Source organism: Mobula birostris, chromosome 1, assembly GCF_030028105.1.
Source record: "Mobula birostris isolate sMobBir1 chromosome 1, sMobBir1.hap1, whole genome shotgun sequence".
Lineage (NCBI taxonomy): Eukaryota > Metazoa > Chordata > Chondrichthyes > Myliobatiformes > Myliobatidae > Mobula > Mobula birostris.
Window position 1 is genome coordinate 151,690,605 of NC_092370.1, and position 24,377 is coordinate 151,714,981.

Below are 24,377 nucleotides of genomic sequence, written 5' to 3' on the forward strand. Positions count from 1 at the left end.
ACTACTAAACTGAGCTAGTAGTGATAATCTGCCAGGATGGATTTCTCTGGGTTAGAGATATATAGTAACAAATCTGCATACCATACAATGATACCTTATGCATCTCCTTCCCATTAGTAATTCCAAATATATTAGGTGAATCATGAAAGGCAATTGCCAAGGGTTCCAAAGCTATATCAAATAACAAAAGACTTAACAAACAACCCTCTGAAAAGCCTAAAAAAAGGGGGATCTCTGATTACTGGTAACTACGGAAGCCAAAGGTGAATGATATATCAATTCAATCCAAGAAATAAATTTTGGGCTAAAGTTGAATCTTTCAAGCGCATTAAGTAAATATTTCCATTCAACTCTGTCAAACGCCTTCTCGGCGTTGAACGAAATAACACATTCCGGTACATTCAACAAAGATAGGTCTATATGATGCACAATCAGTAAGGTCTTTATCGTTTTTAGGAATTAAAGAAATAGATGCTTCATAAAAGGATTGTGGTAATTTACCTACAAGTAAGGCATCCTTAAACATTTTACATAGCCATAGTGAAAGTAAATTTGAAAGAGAGTGTTGTTGTACTCCTAGGTATCTGTTTTACAACATTCCTCAGGGCCTTGCCATTCATTGTGAAAGTCCTAACTTGATTTGTCTTCTAAAAATATGCTTCACAAGTACCTGAATTAAACACCGTTTGCCACTCCTCAGCCACTCATCAAGTTGATGAGTCGCACTGTAGTCCTTGGCAAATTAAGTCTCATCTAAATACTGCTTAAATGTTGTGAAATTACCTGCCAGCAGTGTGTACCAGATATCAACCACACTCTGATCAAAAGAAAAATTCAATAAATCCTCCTCAAAATCTCCTTCCCTTAAACCAAGGACCGTCAAGTTTTATATACTACTGCCAAGGGTAAAACATTTTCTTCTATCTGCTATTTCTATACCCCTCTGTGTTGTATACCCCATCAGGTGCTGCCAGTATCACATCGGACCTAAATATTACAAACCCAGTCTGTCCAGTCTCTCCGCCAGGCAATATCCTGCTGATTCTGTTCCAGGCATATCCTGTTTTTCAATGTTGGTGCTCCACAAGCACAACACTGCAAAGGCAGCTTTGGCTGTGGCTCATGACGTTAGCATGGTACTTGAACCCTGGTTGAGAGGCAATGGCTGATACCAGAACAGTTACTTAAAGAGTAAGTGAAGAATCACACTTGCACACCTGTGATTTCAGACAGCATTAGAACAGACTCAGTGTATTGAGATTTGTAGGCAATTTTCTGAATATTTCCATCATGACTATGCTGTTCCACTGGATCAGGCAGTACCTGCTGAGGGAATCTGAATTAATGTTTTGGACAGGTGATACTCAGGACTGAATAATGTTGACAATGGAACAGGTTTCTAGTAAATACAGAGATAAGAGAAGGGAAGAATCAAAGGATAATTCAGTGATCGGATGCAATGCAGAAGGCTTTAACAAAAGAGATGATGCTACAGGGTGCTAAGGAAGGATTCAGGTCTTCTCTCAGCCTTTTCCACTCAAAGGAAAACACCCACCTCTCCTCATAAATATTCCATTCCAGCCACATCCTGGTGAAGCTTCTGTGCACTCTCTCCAGTGCAACAAGTACTTCCTCATAGTGTGACTAGAATTCCAATTGAATAATTACTTTGGTTCTGTCTTCACTAAGGAGGACATAAATAATCTTCCAGAAATAGTAGGGGACAGAGGGTCCAGTGAGATGGAGGATCTGAGCGAAATACATGTTAGTAGGGAGGTGGTGTTAGGTAAATTGAAGGGATTGAAGGCAGATAAATCCCCAGGGCCAGATGGTCTGCATCCTAGAGTGCTTAAGGAAGTAGCCCAAGAAATAGTGGATGCATTAGTGATAATTTTTCAAAACTCGTTAGATTCTGGACTAGTTCCTGAGGATTGGAGGGTGGCTAATGTAACTCCACTTTTTAAAAAAGGAGGGAGAGAGAAACCGGGGAATTATAGACCGGTTAGCCTAACGTCGGTGGTGGGGAAACTGCTGGTGTCAGTTATCAAGGATGCGGTAACAGCACATTTGGAAAGCGGTGAAATGATCGGACAAAGTCAGCATGGATTTGTGAAAGGAAAATCATGTCTGACGAATCTCATAGAATTTTTTGAGGATGTAACTAGTAGAGTGGATAGGGGAGAACCAGTGGATGTGGTATATTTGGATTTTCAAAAGGCTTTTGACAAGGTCCCACACAGGAGATTAGTGTGCAAACTTAAAGCACACGGTATTGGGGGTAAGGTATTGGTGTGGGTGGAGAATTGGTTAGCAGACAGGAAGCAAAGAGTGGGAATAAACGGGACCTTTTCAGAATGGCAGGCGGTGACTAGTGGGGTACCGCAAGGCTCAGTGTTGGGACCCCAGTTGTTTACAATATAAACGATTTGGATGAGGGAATTAAATGCAGCACCTCCAAGTTTGCGGATGACACGAAGCTGGGTGGCAGTGTTAGCTGTGAGGAGGATGCTAAGAGGATGCAGGGTGACTTGGATAGTTTGGGTGAGTGGGCAAATTCATGGCAGATGCAATTTAATGTGGATAAATGTGAAGTTATCCACTTTGGTGGCAAAAATAGGAAAACAGATTATTATCTGAATGGCGGCCGATTAGGAAAAGGGGAGGTGCAACGAGACCTGGGTGTCATTATACACCAGTCATTGAAAGTGGGCATGCAGGTACAGCAGGCGGTGAAAAAGGCGAATGGTATGCTGGCATTTATAGCGAGAGGATTCGAGTACAGGAGCAGGGAGGTACTACTGCAGTTGTACAAGGCCTTGGTGAGACCACACCTGGAGTATTGTGTGCAGTTTTGGTCCCCTAATCTGAGGAAAGACATCCTTGCCATAGAGGGAGTACAAAGAAGGTTCACCAGATTGATTCCTGGGATGACAGGACTTTCATATGAAGAAAGACTAGATGAACTGGGCTTGTACTTGTTAGAATTTAGAAGATTGAGGGGGAATCTGATTGAAACGTATAAGATCCTAAAGGGATTGGACAGGCTAGATGCAGGAAGATCATTCCCGATGTTGGGGAAGTCCAGAACGAGGGGTCACAGTTTGAGGATAGAGGGGAAGCCTTTTAGGACCGAGATTAGGAAAAACTTCTTCACACAGAGAGTGGTGAATCTGTGGAATTCTCTGCCACAGGAAACAGTTGAGGCCAGTTCATTGGCTATATTTAAGAGGGAGTTAGATATGGCCCTTGTGGCTACGGGGGTCAGGGGGTATGGAGGGAAGGCTGGGGCGGGGTTCTGAGTTGGATGATCATAATAAATGGCGGTGCAGGCTCGAAGGGCCGAATGGCCTACTCCTGCACCTATTTTCTATGTTTCTATGTACCCTAGCTGTTGCCTCATTAATAATCTCTTTGCTTTTGTATTTTATACCCTGGCTAATGAAGTCTAGGATCCCTTATGCTGTCTTCATTTACCTTGCTGTTCTGCCACCTTCAGAAATCCTTAATTTATACTCCAAGATCCCTGTCTTCCTCAGTACTCCCTCACTTACTCTCTTTGTCCTACCATTGTTAGTTCTCCCAAGGTGCATGTTCGTGTTGTTTTCAGGATGAACCTGTTTTCCTATTTGACCAACAGATCAGTACAGTCCTGTACCCTGTGGCTATTCTCTTCACGAGCTCTGAGAATTTGGCTTTTTCATGTTACTGTTCTGAAAAAAGGTGTGAATATAATTCTAGCTTCACTGAAGGATTATTTTGGAAGATTATAATGTCTATTTGACAGTGACTACATGTGAATACTTAAAATATGAGGTTCAGTTTGGGTCCTAAATGATAATACTGAAGCTTGGAACACTTCACTTCAATTCTAACTGTAAGGACCAGCTGAAGATTTCCAAGATGGCACTGATAAATGATGACTCTTTGCATGCAGCTTGATGGGAATCATCAAATATTCCCCCTTAGTAACTCTACAGCTTTTTTTTAGCGTGTCACACCAGACTTGTCTGGCGCGTGGTGTCAGGATTGGTCTCCTTTCGAATTAACTGGGTCATGATATGAACGTTCTTGACTCGACCCTTTTTTTTTACGAGGCTAAGTGGCTAGCTCAACGCTCAACCCGGCACGGATGGAAAGCCTGACTTGGATTCAAACTTGGGAGCCTTCGCTCCGGAGTCCAGCGCTGATGCCATTGCGCCACCAACTGGCCATACTACAGCAGAAATCCAGTCACAGCCATGGGGACTTCAGTTTTAAGACTATTTAAAATACAATTGATTCTCAAACTCTGATACCCAAGCAGCAGACTTAAGATGAGAGTGCCTTTCCCCTTTAAGAAAAAGAAAGTGGGGAAAGCATGCTGGGGTACAGGTATGATTGAAACACAGTGAACTTAGACCCCCACCCCCAGTCATCCTGCAGGCAAATGTATAGTCTCTGGAAAATAAAATTGAAGACCTCAGAGTGAGATTGCAGTACCAGCACAACATTGGGGACTGGTTGTGTACTTTGCTTCATGGAGACGTGGCTCACTCCCATCCAATTTGGGTGCAGTGCTGTAGTCTGAGGTCTTCACCATCCACTGAAAAGACAGGTCACCTGTTGAGTCTGCTAAAAACAGAGGAGGTGGAAAATGCTTCATCAATAGCTCATCATGGGGCACAGTCGTGGCAGTTCTGCCTCAATCTTGCTCACCCGACCTGGTACATCTAGCAGTCAAGCGTCATCCATTTTATCCGCTGAAGGAATTTTCTACTGTCAACCCAGTAGTGGTGTACTTTCCACCTTTGGCCAAAGTCAGGCAGGCACTGGAGTTGCTGAGCAGTTTTTCACCTGCTCTTTCCAAGTCAGGCAGGCCCTGGAGGAGCTGAGCATCGCAATCAGCAAACACGAAACTGATGCCTTTCCTATCATTGTGGGGTTTTCAACCAAGTCAGCTTGAAGAAGTCTCTGAGCAACACATCACCGTGGAACCAGAGGAGCCAACACACTTGGCCACTGTTATACCACCATCAAAAACGCTTATAGTGCCGTCACTTCTCTGTACTTTGGAAAGTCCTAACAGCTAACTTCTACTCCCAGCATACAGGCAGAGACTAAGGTGAGGAGCAAGAAAGTAAAGTCAAGGGAGGCAGAGAGGCACTTGGAGAACTGCTCTGCGTCAGTGGACGAGACAATATTCAGGGATTCATCTTTAGATCGGAATGACTTCATCATGACCTGTATAGATCAGTGTGTACCTTTGAGAACATACCGGACATTCCCAAAACAAAAGCCATAGGTGAACCAGAAGATTGTAGTCTGCTGAGAGTTGGATCTATGGCATTCAAAACCGGTGATCCAGAGCTATACACAAAGTTCAGGTATGACCCTCAGAAGGCTATTTTAAGAGCAAAACAGCAATTCTGATTGTAGGGACAGGATCAGATGTACGTCAGCTCTGGCAGAGTTTGCCTTTCAAGCTTGTTTTAAAAGGGAGAATAAAACTACACCATTCAAATCCCTGCAGCATCTGGCAACTCTGTGGGAAGCCAATGTTAGAACATCTTTCAAGAGGTTGAACCGTCGTAAGGGTTCAGACCCTGAAGATTTCCCTGCTAGGACACAAAAAACCTGTGCCAACCAACTGGCAGGAGTGTTCAAGGACATCTTCAATCCCTCACTACTACAATCAGAGGTTCCCACCTGCTTCAAAAGGATGATAATCATACCAGTGCCCAAAAACAGCAGGGTAAACTGCCTCAATGCCTATTGCCCAGTGGCACTCACAGCTACTGTGATGAAGTGCTTTGAGAGGTTGGTCATTGCCAGAATCAACTCCTGCCTAAGGAAGGATCTGGACCCATTGCAATTTGTCTGTCACCACAATAGGTGTACAGTGGATGCAATCTCACTGGCTCTCCATACAGTCTTGGATCACCTGAACAATAGCAATTCCTACATCAGGCTGCTGTTTGTTGATTACAGCTCAGCATTGAACACTATCATACCCTTAGTTCTAATCAACAAGCTTCAAAACCTGGGCCTCTGTACCTCCCTCTGCAGCTAGGTGCTTAACTTCCTCATGAGGATACTACAGTCAGTGTAGATCAGAAATAACATCTCCTTGCTGACAGTTAACACTGACGCACCTCAAGAAAAAAATATGTAGTGAGGTTCATTGTACAGTCAGATGTCTGATGGCGGAGGGGAAGAAGCTGTTAGAGTGTTCACCCCACTCTTTACACCCTCTACATCCATGACTGTGTGGCTAAGCACAGCTCAAATGCTGTCTCTGAATTTGCTGATAACACAGCCATTATTGGCAGAATTCAGAATTTCGGATGGTGACGAGGCGTACAGGAGCAAGATAGATCAGCTGGTTGAGTGGTGTTGCAACAACCTTGCACTCAACATCAGTCAGACCAAGGAATTAATTGTGGACTTCAGGAAGGGGAAGTCAAGGAAACACACACCAGTCTTCAGCAAGCAATCAGCAGTGGAAAGAGTGAGCAGTTTTAAGTTCCTGGGTGTCAACATCTATGAAGATCTATTGATGCGATTACAAAGAGGGCACGACAACAGCTGTATTTCATTAGGATTTTGAGGAGACTTTGTATGTCACCACAGACTCTCCCAAATTTCTACAGATGTACCATGGAGAGCATTTGAACTGGTTGCATAATCATCTGGTTTGGCAGGGCCACTGCACGTGATTGGAAGAAGCTGCAGAAAGTTGTAAACTCAGCCAGCTCCATTATGAGTACTTGCCTCCCCAGCATCAAGGCCACCTTCAAATGGTGATGCCTCAAAAAGGTTGCATCCATCATTCAGGACCCTCATCAAGGAGGAAGTACGGAAGTGAAAGGCACAAACTCGAGAAGAGCTTTTTCCTCTCTGCCATCAGATTTCTGAATGGACAATGAACCCATGAACACTACTTCACTATATATTTGTCTTTTTTGCTCTCTTTTTGCACTAATTTAATTTAGTTTTTAAATTTCTTACTAAAATTTATAGTTTTTATATTATTATGTATTGCATTGTACTGCTGCCGCAAAACACCAAATTTCAGATAGACTGGCAATTGATACTTAAAGGGTTGACGGTGGATATGCAATGGCAAGCATTTAAAGATCGCATGGATGAACTACAACAATTGTTCATCCCAGTCTGGCAAAAGAGTAAACCAGGGAAGGTAGTGCACCTGTGGCTGACAAGGGAAATTAGGGATAGTATCAATTCCAAAGAAAAAACAGACAAATTAGCCAGAAAAAGCGGCTCACCTGAGGACTGGGAGAAATTCAAAGTCCAGCAGAGGAGGACAAAGGGCTTAATTAGGAAAGGGAAAAAAGATTATGAGAGAAAATTGGCAGTGAACATAAAAACTGACTGTAAAAGCTTTTATAGATATGTGAAAAGAAAAAGGTTGGTTAAGACAAATGTAGGTCCCTTACAGTCAGAAACAGGTGAATTGATCGTGAGGAACAAGGACATGGCAGACCAATTAAATAACTTTGGTTCTGTCTTCACTAAGGAGGACATACATATTCTTCTGGAAATAGTAGGGGACAGGGGGTCTAGTGAGATGGAGGAACTGAGGGAAATACATGTTAGTAGGGAAGTGGTGTTAGGTAAATTGAAGGGATTAAAAACAGATAAATCCCCAGGGTCAGATGGTCGGCATCCCAGGGTGCTTAAGGAAGTAGCCCAAGAAATAGTGGATGCATTAGTGTTAATTTTTCAAAACTCTTTAGATTCTGGAGGATTGGAGGGTGGCTAATGTAACTCCGCTTTTTAAAAAAGGAGGGAGAGAGAAACTGGGGAATTATAGACCGGTTAGCCTAACATCAGTGGTGGGGAAAATACTAGAGTCAGTTATCAAAGATGTGATAACAGCACATTTGGAAGGCGGTGAAATCATCGGACAAAGTCAGCATGGATTTGTGAAAGGAAAATAATGTCTGAGGAATCTCATAGAATTTTTTGAGGGTGTAACTAGCGAGCAGATAGGGGAGAACCAGTGGATGTGGTATATTTGGATTTTCAAAAGGCTTTTGACAAGGTCCCACACAGGAGATTAGTGTGCAAACTTAAAGCACATGGTATTGGGGGTATGGTATTGATGTGGATAGAGAATTGGTTGGCAGACAGGAAGCAAAGAGTGGGAATAAACCGGACCGTTTCAGAATGGCAGGCAGTGACTAGTGGGGTACCGCAAGGCTCGGTGCTGGGACCCCAGTTGTTTACAATATATATTAATGACTTAGACGAGGGAATTAAATGCAGCATCTCCAAATTTGCAAATGACATGAAGCTGGGCGGCAGTGTTAGCTATGAGGAGGATGCTAAGAGGATGCAGGGTGACTTGGATAGGTTAGGTGAGTGGGTAAATTCATGGCAGATGCAATTTAATGTGGATAAATGTGAGGTTATCCACTTTGGTGGCAAAAACAGGAAAACATTATTATCTCAATGGTGGCCGATTAGGAAAAGGGGAGGTGCAACAAGACCAGTCATTGAAAGTGGGCATGCAGGTACAGCAGGTGGTGAAAAAGGCAAATGGTATGCTGGCGTTCATAGCAAGAGGAATCAAGTACAGGAGCAGGGAGGTACTACTGCAGTTGTACAAGGCCTTGGTGAGACCACACCTGGAGTATTGTGTGCAGTTTTGGTCCCCTAATCTGAGGAAAGACATTCTTGCCATAGAGGGAGTACAAAGAAGGTTCACCAGATTGATTCCTGGGATGGCAGGACTTTCATATGATGAAAGACTGGATTGACTAGGCTTATACTCTCTGGAACTTAGAAAATTGAGGGGGGATCTTATTGAAACGTATAAAATTCTAAAGGGATCGGACAGGCTTGATGCAGGAAGATTGTTCCCAATTTTTGGGGAGGTCCAGAACGAGGGGTCACAGTTTGAGGATAAAGGGGAAGCCTTTTATGACCGAGATGAGGAAAAACTTCTTCACACAGAGAGTGGTGAATCTGTGGAATTCTCTGCTATAGGAAACAGTTGAGGCCAGTTCATTGGCTATATTTAAGAGGGAGTTAGATATGGCCCTTGTGGCTAAAGGGATCATGGGGGTATGGAGAGAAGGCAGGTACAGGGTTCTGAGTTGGATGATCAGCCATGATTATACTGAATGGTGGTGCAGGTTCGAAGGGCCGAATGGCCTACTCCTGTACTTATTTTCTATGTTTCTATGTTTCAGGACAAATGCCAGTGATAGTAAACCTGATTCTGAGATCCCTTGCATGGATTAATTCTGTTCTTCTGTTCTTTATGTAATGAGGAGTAATTGATGTTTATATGAAAGCCACAATCTCACTGAGGGCTTATGTGAATATACAATGAATTCCAGTTATTTGGGACATATCAGGAGCAGTATGTTTTGACCCAATTAAGCAGCTGCCCCAATTAGCCGAAATTTCATGATAATTGTTAAAATGTATAAAAGAGACAAACTACTGTTTAACTGAATAACAAATTGTGTATTTAAATGAAATACAGACCAAATTAAAACACTACTAATAATACTATAGTAGTCTTATACGTATTAGTTCCTAATAGTTACCAATGGAGGAATTCATCCAGTCTATACTGCGGTGTTCTTTTCATTGACTGTAAATGAAGAAAGTCAGCATAGACACACAGTGTAGATAATGGACTGCCTTCATACAATGCTATTGCTGATTGCCTTCTCCAAATCCTTATTTTTATTGTAACATTCAAGATGATTGTTGATCTATTCAAATGCTTCTTAGTGTGAGTAGTGAAGGCGTTCCATTTTCATTCATAGCCAATGCTTGAAACTGCAGTGAGCAAAACGGTTTTGAATTGTCTTATTGCTTATTTCTCACCAACTATCAGTGACAAAAATCACTGCTTTTTGAGCACAAATGATACTATTTGAACACTGTTCGGCAACAGCCTCCTGACCCAATTAAGGGGCATAGTCCCAAATAATGAAGGGAATCCTGGCTATTTTTTTGAATTAGTTTTTGTTCTGTAAGAGTTGTCCCAGATGGGCAGCTGCCCTGATTAAATGATGGCCCAATTAACTGGAATGCACTGTATACAAAATGACCGATTGGGTATAATAAGCCTTTATCAAAGCCATGTAACCTACTCACCAGTATCAAACCCATTTATTATTCTCTACCTCTACAGTCATGCAGGTTACCACAGGAAGATATACTTTGGAAATAGAGCAGAATACCACAGTAACTTCTGCTGCAACTCTTAGTCACTAATTATCATTGGACTTAATCTAGAAGATTACTTCAGGGCCACGCAGTTGGTTGAATGGCTGTATAAAATAACTTCCCTCATCTCCTCTGATTTGCTTGTCACTTATAATCTGTGTTGTTTGATTACTACCTCACCTGCCATGGGACTAGCTTTCCTCTTTGACCATCAAAGCTCCATGTCTTTTGAATGGCATCTTGTATCATTGTGAACTTTTGTATGCAGTGGAAAACTGTAAATGAAGATCGAGTCTCAGTTTAACTGAGTTCCTCATTACTGGCACCAGTTTTAGGTTCTCTCTTCACTGATCCTCAAAGTCCTGCTGTTAGAGCATACAACAGTATAGCACAGGAACAGGCCCTTCATCCCAGCATGTGTGAGCCAATCATGTCAGTTTAAAGTAATCCATCTGCCTGTACGTGGTTTGTATGCCTCTGTACCTTGTCTGTTTTTTAAAACATGCCATTGTACATTATCAGCTTCCACCACTTCCTGCAGCCTGTTTCAGGCACTAACCACTCCCCTTGTATAACAAAAAAAAATGCCTTGCAAAGCTCCTTTAAAGTTTCCCCCTTTCAACTTAAATCTATTCCCTCTAGTATTTGAAATTTCCATCTGACATTCCAACTTCTTTTTAATTTTGTAAGCTTCTACCAGGTTGCCCCTTAACCTGCCAGAGAAAACAATACAAACTTGTCAGACCTCCTCTTGTAGCTGATACTCTTTCATTCTAGCAACATCCTGGTGAACCTCTTCTGCATAATGTCCACATCGTTCCTGTAATGTGGCAACCAGAACTCCACAGAATGGTTCAAATGTGGCCTGACCAAAGTTTTATACTTAACTTGCCCACTTTCATACCCAATATTCTGACCAATGAAGGTAAGCATGGTTTTTATCTGCTTTTCCATCCTATTTCCTGAATATTGATGTGCTCTAGAGTATCAGCATACATCTCCTTGACCTTTCCATCACCCATGTCCTTCACCTTAATGAATAGCAGTGTAAAGTACTCATGAAGGAGCTCACCCTCTTTCTGTTTCTCTAGGCACAAATTTCAACTTTTGTCCCTGAGTGGACCTATGCCTTCCGTCACTTACCTTTTGCTCCTGATATACAAATAAAATGCTTTGAGATTCTTTTAATCCCTCTTGTTAAGGACATTTCATGGACCTTTGACCTCCTAATCTCTTGAATAAGTTCTTTCCTACTTCCTTTATACTCCTAATGGCTGTTGTTTGATTTCAGTTTCCTAAATCTTACATATACAGTATTTCCGTTTGCTTTTTGACTAAACTTACAATATCACTTGTCATCCAAGGTTCCTGAACCTTGTCATCCTTACCTTTCATCTACACAGGAATAGCTGGTCCTCACTCTACAACTTCTGTTAAAGACTCCCACATTAGAATCAGATTTACCATTAAGTAATGTTTTCAGTTCCTGCCTAATGTTTTAGTAATTAGTCATTCTCCAATTTAGCATTTTTACCTGTAACCTGCTTGTCCTCCCTGTAACTATCATAAAATACTAGTCATTGCTCCCTAACAGAAACTTCAATAAACTGGCCTGACTCATTCCTCAATATAATGTTTAGTATGGGCCCCATCTCTATTGTACTATCTACACATTGTTTCAAGAATCCCTCCTAATACACGGTACAAACTTGCCCCTTCCATGCCCAGGAATTAAGGAAGTGCCAGTCAATATTGGGGATGTTAATATCACCCACAGCAGTGCCCCACACAAGATGCTAGAAGAACTCAGCAGGCCAGGCAGCACCTGATGAAGGGTGTCAGCCCAAAACGTCAACTTTTACTCTTTTCTGTAGATGCTGCCTGGCCTGCTGAGTTCCTTCAGCATTTTGTGTGTGTTGCTTGGATGTCTAGCATCTGCAGATTTTCTCGTCTCACTGCAGTAACCCTGTTGTTTCTTGTGTCTTTGCATGGCCTGCCTGCTTATCTGTTTCTCTGAGCTCTACTTGTATGTCCTCGCTGGATGAACCATTCAAGATGCCTCATTGCAGCCTTAACATTTTCCCTAATCAGTAATGCGGTTCCCCCACCTGTTACATTCCCCTTTGTCGTGTCTAAAGTATCTGCACCCTAAACCTTAAGCTACCAACCAGTCTCACCCTTTTCTCAACCAAGTTTCTGTAATGGCTACGGCACCATACTTCCATGTACTAATCCGGGCTGCGTTATACTCCTTGTGTTTAAATTAAATTTCCTATACTACATGTGAAGTTGGATTATTTGGAGATCTGGTGGCTGATATTAAATGTGTCAATAACAACTGTGAGATTGAATACAGCCTTGTGGTCTAATTATTGTTGGTAACATGGTTTACATTTCCTCATCAGGGTCCTAGCCTTCTCCCCAGCTCAAGTCACTTCAGTTCTCATCAAAATTGATGGTGTCTTAATAGGCAATGCAGTCCATATCGAAGGTCCACTTCATACACTGCCCTGGAAGGCCAAGGATTACAGTAAAGGAATGCATTTCATTGAAGTCCAAGCACAGGTAACAAAATACATGGTTTTCTTCTATCCAAAAGCAAAATACAGCAGAAAGAACTCTGAAATGGGAGAGAACACTGATGCTCAGTGCAGCTCTGTCAGGCAGCATTTGTAGAGATAATATTTCATTAGAAGTGGAAAGTGAGTATTGGTTTATTTTTGTCCTGTGTACTGAAATACAATGAAAAGATTTTGTTTACATGCCATTCAGACTGGTCATTCCATACATATGAAAGAATACAGTGCAGAATATACAGTAGTGTTGCATTTATAAAGAAAGTACAAGGATTTTTAGAAGTAGGAAAAGTGAGTGAAAAATAAAAAACAAGTTGAGTTCTGGGAGAGGACTGGATACAGCATTAAGCAACACAAGGGAAAGGACGGGCTAGAGATGGCCAAAAGCAAGAAGTGGGATTAAAGGAAGTGTAAGTGGAGGTAGCAGAGTGATTGCAAATGGAGATCATGGATGTGATGTGAAATTGTCAAACTCATTGAGTCTGGCAGGTTGTAATCTGCCAAAGTAAACAATGAATTGCCATTCCTTGAACATCCATTCATCTCTGTTGCAACAATGTAGTAGAACAAAAGCATAAGAACTCATAATCGAGGATGACTTATTTCTACTTTGACTTTGAGGAGGCTGGTGAGGTCAATGTGTGACCGAGACACACTGCTTGATAGAGTGTGGGTAGTTCATTTGGTGGGTTGGATGCTCATCCATGAATTGTACTGGGTTTTTAGCTTCTTCTGACAAAGGCATTTGCCATTCTGAATGCTCCTTCATTTTGAGTGTCATGAACCAGAGGTTTCCACAATTGGTGAGTATGTTGCACTTATTCAAGGAAATTTTGAAAACACCCTTAATCATTTTTACTGTTTCTGTGGCCGTCTTTTGGTGTCACAGAGCTGGGAATAGCATCTGTTTGGAGAATCTGGTGTTGGGTGTGTGAATAACATGGCCCAACCATCAGAGGTGGCTGTGTAATTTATCTCCATTCTTTGGAGGCTGGCCTGGGAGACAAAGCTGATGTTGGGTTAGTGCATCCTTCCAGTATGTTTGAGAGGTTTTGTGAAGACAGAGGGTGGTACATCGATGGTGTTTTAAAGTGCCTGGCCTATACCTTAGAGGTGTGCAGCAGGGCAGGGAACACTGCAGACAACCAGAGACTCAGCTGACTGGGCAGAGTTGTTCTGTAAAGTGGTTGCTTGTAGCAAGACTGTTTGCAGAAAGTTGGTGAATGTATAAGTTTGCTGTTGAAAAGAGCAAGAAAGCAAATATCAGGTCACATGATCTTTAAATGAGTTAATGGTCATTGTTTTACACCCTGTTACACTATGCTCAACAGTGGACCCTGCCCCATTATCAGGTGTCAGCAGGATGTTCAGTCCCAAGGGGCATCACTTCCAACATCTTTTCAGCTAACACTCAGTCACTGCACATGTGACCAATATATACAGACTGTACTCCCAAATTATTATCTTTAAAATAATAAAGGGATATAAGAAAAGTATTTCTTTGGTTGTAAGAATCTAGGGAAAGGACAGAATTGTAAATCCAGATCTAACTGATACAAAATAAGGAAGAGTGGCTTCGTACAAAAGAAGCTGTTACCCTCTCCCTCAAAGATTACCAATCCTCATGCAGAATTGAAGGTATGACACCGAACAAGAGGTGTTTAAAATCTAAAATACTGGAAATAAAAATAGGCGGTACTGGAAAGCTCAATGTTGGTAATGGAGAAAGAGGGAAGATGAAGAGAATAGGTTAGATCAGTAAGTGGACTCTAATCTCTCTGCCCCAATCTCTCCACCCAGACCTGCACCTTAACACATTTCATTTTTCAAAATATTCCCCAGTTCTGATAAAAATTTTGTTCATTCTGAAATGACAACTTTCTTCTTCTCTCCCCTCTATCTACTTAGTTTCCACCTTTTTTTATCAATAGATATTGGTCAGCTAAGGCTATTGAGAGAGCATATGAAGAAAGGTGAGGTTGAGGTACAGAGCGGCCATGATCTGACAAATCCTTCCAACTTTGGAGTTGGACTAAACTTTATTCAAACAAGCCCTACTCTTCTTCATCCAAAAAGATAAGTTCACATGAAGTTCTGCTGCCCATACTAACTTGCATCAAGTACAGTTAATCTATCATTCCTTTGCTCACTAACCAAATGGACTGCCAGTCCAACAATGCCTTTTAGTTGTTCTTGGTGTTTATGATTATTTAGTATTTCCTCTGTCTACATTTAAAGAGCTGCACATTTCCAAAGTTAACATAGAAACATAGAAAACCTACAGCACAATACAGGTCCTTCGGCCCACAAAGCTGTGCCAAACATGTCCTTACCTTAGAAATTACCAGGGTTACCCATAGCCCTCTATTTTTCTAAGCTCCATGTACCTATCCAGGAGTCTCTTAAAAGACCCTATCATTGGTGGAAATGATAGGGTCCTTTAAGAGACTCCTGGATGGCTACAGGGAGCTTAGAAAAATTGAGGGCTATGGGTAAGGCCTAGGTAGTTCTAAGGTAGGGACATGTTCGGCACAGCTTTGTGGGAGGAAGGGCCTGTATTGTGCTGTATGTTTTCTATGTTTCTATTCCCGCCTCCACCACCGCCACCAGCAGCCCATTCCATGCACTCACCACTCTGTGTAAAAAAAAAAACAACAACAACAAACAAACAAAAAATAAACTTAGCCTGACATCTCCTCTGTACCTACTTCCAAGCACCTTAAAGCTGTGCCCTCTCATGCTAGCCATTTCAGCCCTGGGAAAAAGCCTCTGACTATCCATACGATCAATGCCTCTCATCATCTTGTACACCTCTATCAGGTCACCTCTCAACTTCTGTTGCTCCAAGGAGAAAAGGCCAAGTTCACTCAACCTACTCTCATAAGGCATGCTCCCCAATCCAGGCAACATCCTTGAAAATCTCCTCCGCACCCTTTCTATGGTTTCCATGTCCTTCCTGTAGTGAGGCAACCAGAATTGAGCACAGTACTCCAAGTGGGGTCTGACCAGAGTCCTATATAGCTGCAACATTACCTCTCTGCTCTTAAACTCAATCCCATGGTTGATGAAGACCAATGCACCGTATGCCCTCTTAACCACAGAGTCAACCTGCGTAGCAGCTTTGAGTGTCCTATGGACTCGGACCCCAAGATCCCTCTGATCCTCCACACTGCCAAGAGTCATACCATTATTACTATATTCTGCCATCATATTTGACCTACAAAATGAACCACTTCACACTTATCTGGATTGAACCCCATCTGCCACTTCTCAGCCCAGTTTTGCGTCCTATCAATGTCCCGCTGTAAACTTTCGACTGCCCTCCACACTATCCACAACACTCCCAACCTTTGTGTCATCAGCAAACTTACTAACCCATCCCTCCACTTCCTCATCCAGGTCATTTATAAAAATCATGAAGAGTAAGGGTCCCAGAACAGATCCCTGAGGCACACCACTGGTCACTGACCTCCATGCAGAATATGACCCGTCTACAACCACTCTTTGCCTTCTGTAGGCAAACCAATTCTGGATCCAAAAAGCAATGTCCCCTTGGATCCCATGCCTCCTTACTTTCTCAATAAGCCTTGCATGGGGTACCTTATGAAATGCCTTGCTGAAATCCATACACACTACATCTACGGCTCGACCTTCATCAATGTGCTTAGTTACATCCTCAAAAAAATTCAATCAGGCTCGTAAGGCATCACCTGCCTTTGACAAAGCCATGCTGACTATTCCTAATAATCATATTATGCCTCTCCAAATGTTCGTAAATCCTGCCTCTCAGTGTCTTCTCCATCAACTTATCAACCACTGAAGTAAGACTCATTTGTCTATAATATCCTGGGCTATCTCTACTCCCTTTCTTGAATAAGGGAACAACATCTGCAACCCTCCAATCCACCGGAGCCTCTCCCATCCCCATTGATCATCGCCAGAGGCTCAGTAATCTCCTTCCTCGCTTCCCACAGTAGCCTGGGGTACATCCCGTCTGCTCCCGGTGACTCATCCAACTTGATGCTTTCCAAAACCTCCAGCACATCCTCTTCCTTAATATCTACACGCTCAAGCTTTACAGTCCGCTGCAACTCATCCCTACAATCGCCAAGATCTTTTTCTGTAGTGAATACTGAAGCAAAATATTCATTAAGTACCTCTGCTATCTCCTCCGGTTCCATACACAATTTTCTACTGCCACACTTGAATGGTCCTATTCCCTCACGTCTTATCCTCTTGCTCTTCGCAATGCCTTGGGGGTTTCCCTTAATTCTGTCTGTCAAGACCTTCTCATGGAACAAGCTCCTTCCTTGTTAGCCTTATAATCTTCTAGATCTTCTAGATCTCTATCATTACCTAGTTCTTTGAACCTTTCGTAAGCTCTTGTTTTCTGCTCAACTAGATTTACAACAGCCTTTGTACACTACGGTTCCTGTACCCTACCATCCTTTCTTTCTCTCATTGGAACATACCTATGCAGAACTCCACGCAAATATCCCCTGAACATTTGCTTGTTTACCAGCCATGACCTTTAGTCTCCAATACAGTCTGTAACATTGAGAGTGCATATAATCCTGATCAATATCATTTGTATATACTTGCAGTTTGTGTTGAAAATACTCATTTCCAGATCATTAATGTAACCACTAACCAACAGTAACCCCAATAGTGATTCTTGCAGAATGTTACGTTTAATATCAGACATACTATTAAGTGTTGCAAAGCAGGAAGCGTGACAGACAGTTTGCACCCAGCAGGTTCCCACAGACAGTAATGTGGTTAACAAGATAAACTGCTGTTGGTTGCAAAATGAATATAGGGGTTAATGCATGAAGCAAGGTTGGGCTGTACCCATTGGACTGTGTAAGAAAGAGAGGTGATCCTATTGAAACTTTCAGGCTTCTGAGGAGATTTAGCGGGTGGATGCTTTCCTCCATGGAGTTCTCTACAACCGTGGATTCATATTCAGAATAGGGAGTCACCCATTTCAGATGGAGGCGGTGTCCTTGTTCATGAATCTTCCCAATTCACTATCCAAAGAACTATAGAGGCACAGAGTTGTTGAATATGTTCAAGTCATAATGAGAAGGGAGTGCAAGCGTGTGCAGAGACTGTGAGGAAGTGGTGCTGAGTTCAAGACTGGATCAGCCCATCACACTGATTAAGAAAGCAGGTTGGACGGCTGACTTCTCCAGTTCTGTTCCTGTTTCTTGCATTCTCTGTAATGAGGCTGGAACCAATTACTTCTGCCATTTGAGAACCCTACCATTGTTCCTGTTGTAGAGACCTTTGAGAGTTTGTTGCCTTTCCAGGTGATGATCCTCCATTTTGAGTGATCATGGGATGAACATTCCTAGAAGTTGAAGATGGTGGTCCAGTTTTTCAAGGATGGCCTGAAAGTTCAAGTTCAAGTTTAATTGTTATTCAGCTATACACAAATACGAATGAATACATTCAAATGACCAGCATTCCTCCAGGGTGACGATGCAAAACGTCTATCAACAGTCATACACAGCACATGGAATGTACAGCATACATACAACAAATAGTCACAAAAAAAGCTTAAGAGTCCTGCCCTGGGCAAGTGCAACAGGCAACGTTGTGGTATGAGGGCCAGGGCCAGGCAACAACAGAGGGCAAACAGCTCCCCACCTCGGTCTTGCCAATGAACCAGTGAATGGAAGTTACCAGTCTTCAACAGGGCCCCTCTGACTGTAGTTAGGGCATCAGTGTTTGGGACATTGCTCTGGGAGAGAGCGCGGATGTTTGTTCACATCTTGCCAATGGATTTGTGGAATTTTACTGAGATACCCACTGGTGTCATAACAGGAGTAATCTGAAACTCTCTGTGCCTCAAGTAGATGAAAAATTCCCACTCCACTACCAGAAAAAAGTAGTGTAGTTTTCCTTAATATTCTGACCAATATACATTCTCGACTAATTTAAAATTGTCTTATCTTGTCACAAAGGTGTTGCTGGGTTGCAAATCTTACTCTGTGTAGTCTTTTACATTTTCCTGAACTACATTAGTAGCAAGGCCTTAAAATGCTCTTTATTACCAAAAGAGAATATTCGTAAATTGAATGGTGTCATAGGCAAAGGTAGATTTATATTTTAATTAATCCCCAGACTACTATGGGGACAGGTAGCTTTCGTTATACAAGGATGTTAATTTTGTTCTATGGTCTATAATAGCTATGGAACATCATTAAAGACATGGTTCCTCCTCCTTCTACTATCCATTGTGTTTTCCCCTATTCCTTCTTCACCTTTCCTGCCTATCGCCTCCCTGCTTCCCCTCCCCCACTCCTTTGTCTTTCAAATTACTGGTTTTTCAACTGGACCTACCAGCCTTCTCCTTCCCACCCTCCCCCACCTTCTTTATAGGGCCTCTGCCCCTTCCCTCTTCAGTCCTGACAAAGGGTTCCGGCCTGAAACGTCGACTCATCGTTTCCACAGATGCTGCCCGACCTGCTGAGTTCCTCCAGCATGTTGTGAGTGTTGCTTTGATCCCAGCATCTGCAGATTATTTTGTATTAAAGACATGCAAATTGCACCAGATCATTTGAGAGACAGGGTAACTCTGATAGTGGGTAAGAATAATTAATCAGTGCTGAAATGGACATTTAATCCAGTCTTTAGAAAACTAACTGAAATTGCTCCTGAATAATATCTTAATGTAGGTTATGACTGTATTCCATGCCGGTTAAAAGCAAGACCAGCTGGTGGAACTTAGCAGGTCAGGCAGCATCTACGGAAATAGTCGATCTTTTGGGGCAAGACCTTCTTCAGGATCTAACCAATCTTAGAATTTTTCAAGGAAGTTATAAGGAAAGTTATTGAAGGAAAGGTAGTGGATATTGTCTACATGGATTTCAGCAAGGCATTTGACAAGGTCCTGCATGGGAGGTTGGTTTACAAGGTTCAGTCACTCGGCATTTAAGATAAGGTAGTAAATTGGATTAGACATTGGATTTGCAGGAGAAGCCAGAGTGTGGTAGTGGAGAGTTGCCTTTCTGAATCCAAGCCTGTGACTAGTGGAGTGCTGCAGGGATCGGTGCTGGGTCCATTGTTGTTTGTCATCTTTATCAATGATCTGGATGATAATGTGGTTAACTAGACCAGCAAATTTGTGGATGACACCAAATTGGGGGTGTAGTGGACAGCAAAGACTATTATGTCTTGCAGTGGGATTTGGATCAGCTGGAAAAATAGGCTGGAAAATGACAGATGGAATTTAATGCAGACAAGTGCGTGAGGTGTTGCGCTTTGGGAGAACCAACCAGGATAGGTCTTACACAGTGAATGGTAGGGCATTGAGGAATACAGTAGAACAAAGGGATCTGGGAATTACAGGTCCATAGTTCATTGAAAGTGGCGTTATGGGTAGGTAGGGTTGTAAAGAAAGCTTTTGGCACATTGGCCTTCGTAAATCAGTGTATTGACTACAGGAGATGGGATCTTATGTTGAAGTTGTATAAAACTTGGTGAGGCCCAATTTGGAGTATTATGTGCCGTTTTAGTCATCTACCTTCAAGAAAGATGTAAGTAAGGTTGAAAGAGTGCAGAGAAAGTTTACAAGGATGTTACCAGGTCTGGAGGACCTGTGTTATAAGGAAAGATTGAGTGGGTTAAGTCTTTACTCCCTGTTACATGAGGGGAGATTTGACAGAGGTATACAAAATTATGAGGGGTATAGATAGGGTAAATGTAAGCAGGCTTTTTCCACTGAGACAAACTAGAGGTCAAATTACAAACAAGAGAAAATTTGTAGATGCTGGAAATCCAAGAAACACACAGAAAATGCTGGAGGAACTCAGCAGGCCAGGCAGCATCTATGGAAAAGAGTATGGTTGATGTTTCAGGCCGAGTCATGAAACGTCGATTACGTGTTGCTAAAACCAGAGGTCATGGATTATGGGTGAAGGGTGAAATGTTTAAGGGGAACGTGGGGGAAACTTTTTCATTCAGAGGATGGTGAGAGTGTGGAACAAGCAGCCAGTGCAGATGGTGGGTGCAGTTTTTGATTTCAATGTTTAAGAGAAGTTTGGCTAGGTACGTGGATGGTCGGGGTATTCAGGGCTATGGCCCTGGTGCAGGATGATAGGAGTAGGCTGTTTAAATGGCTGAGCATGGACTAGATGGGCCAAAAGGCCTGTTTCTATGCTGTAGTTTTCTATAACTTTATGGAGATGAAGTGAAACTGCTTTTCCCGGAGTCTAATGAATCTGTGGAATTCTCAGCCCAAGGAAGCACTAGAGGCCATCTCATTAAATATACTTAAGACACAGTTAGATTTTTGCATAGCGGAGGCATTAAGGATTATGGGGAAAAGGCAGTTCTGTGGAGCTGAGTCCACGTCTAAATCAGCAATGATCTTACTGAATGGTGGAACAGGCTTAATAGGCCAGACGGTCTATTGCTCCTGTTTCTTCTGTTCTTGTGTAAAGGAAATGTGCACCAGCCTCAGAGAACAAACGGTGATTTATTTCATCCTCATTCACATTCTGTTAGGTCTTAGTCACAGCAGGTCTAAGGGAAAAGGAAGAGGGAAATTGATCTCAAATCCTAACATTGATTGCTCTGTAGGAAAGAGCAATGAAGGTTTAACTCAAGTCCCTGAGACTTGAATTGTTTTAGACTATTAGGAAAAAAGGACAGTGCCTTGTGTCTGAGGACAGTAAGCCTTTAAGAATAAATGCCTTCATTAGAAAACAGAGGGAGAAAACTGTCAAAGGAAATGCCAAAAAAAATAGAAAAAAAAATTTTTTTCAATATGAACTTTATACACAAGATGCTGAATTTGTTAAAATATGCTCCCCATATTTTAAATCATATTTTGGCTTTAAAAAATTGTTGAGTCATTTAAGAGCCAGTGTTGTCTCCCTATTTTCCATGGAGCTTTGATGGTCTGGTTGGACTCTTCCCTCAGCAACAGGCGTGTCGACAAGTCCTTTGGTGGTTGATTAGGTTACAGCAATGGCTTGGGAAGTCACTTGTAGTCAGATCCAAGGAGAAGCTCATCACACCTTGTATCTGCTTGTCAGTTTGGAATCCACTTAACCCGGAGATGTATCTGCTTGTCAGTGGCATTGGTATATTTCAGACTTGCTTCCCTTAAACAGAAGTAAGCTACTCATACTTGCTGTTCTCCAAACACACTGAATCACTTCTTTTCCTGTTGTCAGGACAAAGCTGGACGAACCACAATTATAGGCCATAAGTTTACAATGGAAGAGGTTGAGCTGCTCACTTTTGACATTATGGCTTCATTCATCCTCCAGTCTTCTCACTACATCATGGTAAGCATAACGGGTGACTGTAGAAAGACAGCAAGAGTCTGGTTTACAGCTTAGAGTCTCCATTGTAGAATGGTAGCAGAGAAGAGGTGGGAAACAGTAGGAATTAGTATGTGTGGACCTCCTGCAATGTGATTCAGTAGCACTCCCTCTTGCAAGTTAGAGGCTTAAACAAAGTCAATTAGCATTGAGTTGACTGAGATTAGTGGAGAAGTTGAATACACATATATTGAATGGCAGATATTCAATAATTCAAAGATCTCAGAAATCATATTCAGACATAAAAACATAGCTGCAAAAAATTAATGGTGTCCATCTGGTTGAGAAAAATATTAAATTACGTGAGGTGAAAATGTTGCTAAAATGAGAAAGGATTGTGTGGACATCAAGAATTCAAAGGATGGTTAAGGGGAAAAATTGCCAGCATTTTGTAATTTGCTCTGATTCGCTGTCACTCTGCTGCTTGCTTTTATCCTGAGGGAGCTCTTTTGTGCAAATGAATAAATATTATTTTCTCTTTTTATTTTACGTAGTTTTTTTGTTTTATGATTCATTGTAGCTTTGTTATGTACATGAAAAAATAGGAGATTCAATAGTGGAGTATGCACTCCAGGCCCTACTGTTCGGCCCGTTACAATAGTGTCACATGAGCAGCGGAAACCATGTGCACCCTTCATCGGGTTATCAGTGTTTGCATTCCAAGGCATTAAACCATTGGTATCAGCCAGTCCTTGCAATTCTTCAGAATTCTTTAAATGCTTCTCAATGGCTGATCATTAAGTAGTGGAACAGGGCTTGGCAGTGCGTGGTGTGACAGTGGGCCATCATTTGCCTTGCGTTAGCTGCGCCAGCTTGTATAGATGTGGCACAAGGACGTATAGAGCTGCACAGGGCATGTCCTAGCCACTATTGGTAAATAATTATCATGGTTCCAAGGCATGCCACAACTCGGTCTCACAAAGACAAAAAGACGTAGGAGAAGGATTCTAAATCCAGTCCATTGAGTCTGATTCACTGTTTGATCATGGCTGATTTAACTTCCCTCTCAATCTCATTTTCTTGTCTTCTCCCCATAACCTTTGATGCCTTTACGAATAAAGAACTTATCAATCTCTGCTTTAAATACCCCCAATGATTTGGCTTATGCAGCCATCTATGGCAATGGATTCCACAGGTTCCCCACCCTATGGTTCAAGATATACCTCCTCACCTCTGTTCAAAAGGGACATCCTTCTATTCTGAGGCGTCCTTCGGTCCTAGACTCTTTCATCATTGGAAACATCTTCTCTGTCCACTGTCTTGGCCTTTCAGTATTCAATAGGTTTCAATGAGATTCCACCCCCCCTTTATTCTTTTAATCTCCAGCGAGTACAGGCAAAGAACCATTAAAGAGCTCCTCATTCATTAACCTTTTCATTCCCAGGATCATTCTCATGAACCTCCTTTGGACACTCCCCAATGCCAGGTCATCCTTTCTTAGATATGGGGCCCCACACTTGCTTACAGTACTCCAGATGTGATCTGACCAATCCCTTATAAAGCATTAATTGCATCCTTCCTTTTACGTTCTATTCTCTCGAAATATTGAACATTCCATTTGCCTTCCTTACCATTGACTCAACGTGTAAGTTAATTTTTAGGGAATCCTGTACTAAGACTCCAAGTCCCTTTTGCATTTCCAATTTCTGATAGGTTATTGATTAGTTGGTGGCATTGAAGTCCAAAATACCGTGAATTGGATTTTTCATAATGGTGTGACTTTATTTTTTGCAGCTCAGAGTTATCTTTATTTTGGTCCTTCTGGCTAATATCCTTGTAATCATTGTCTTCCGATACCTGACGAAGCCACAGCTTAAAGGTAAATTTGTGTGCTTTACAGTTTGGTGCTAATTGGTATTGCGGGTGGTATTGATGTGGATAGAGAATTGGTTGGCAGACAGGAAGCAAAGAGTGGGAATAAAAGGGACCTTTTCAGAATGGCAGGCAGTGACTAGTGGGACACTGCAAGGCTCAGTGCTGGGACCCCAGTTGTTTACAATATATATTAATGACTTAGACGAGGGAATTAAATGCAGCATCTCCAAGTTTGCAGATGACACGAAGCTGGGCAGCAGTGTTAGCTGTGAGGAGGATGCTAAGAGGATGCAGGGTGACTTGATAGGTTAGGTGAGTGGGCAAATTCATGGCAGATGCAATTTAATGTAGATAAATGTGAGGTTATCCACTTTGGTGGCAAGAACAGGAAAACAGATTATTATCGCAATGGTGGCCGATTAGGAAAAGGGGAGGTGCAACAAGACCAGTCATTGAA

General features: G+C 42.2%; 1 protein-coding gene across 3 annotated transcripts in view; it reads left to right on the forward strand.

The window, feature by feature from the left end:
* The window catches only part of tmem62 (transmembrane protein 62), a 103,109-nt gene that overhangs the window by 62,392 nt on the left and 16,340 nt on the right, over positions 1-24,377 (forward strand). For all 3 annotated transcript variants that reach the window (XM_072264073.1, XM_072264082.1, XM_072264090.1), the window contains 3 exons: positions 12,597-12,756; positions 21,956-22,069; positions 23,840-23,924. In XM_072264073.1, the coding sequence (XP_072120174.1) occupies positions 12,597-12,756; positions 21,956-22,069; positions 23,840-23,924 (359 nt within the window). The remainder of the gene's footprint in view (positions 1-12,596; positions 12,757-21,955; positions 22,070-23,839; positions 23,925-24,377) is intronic.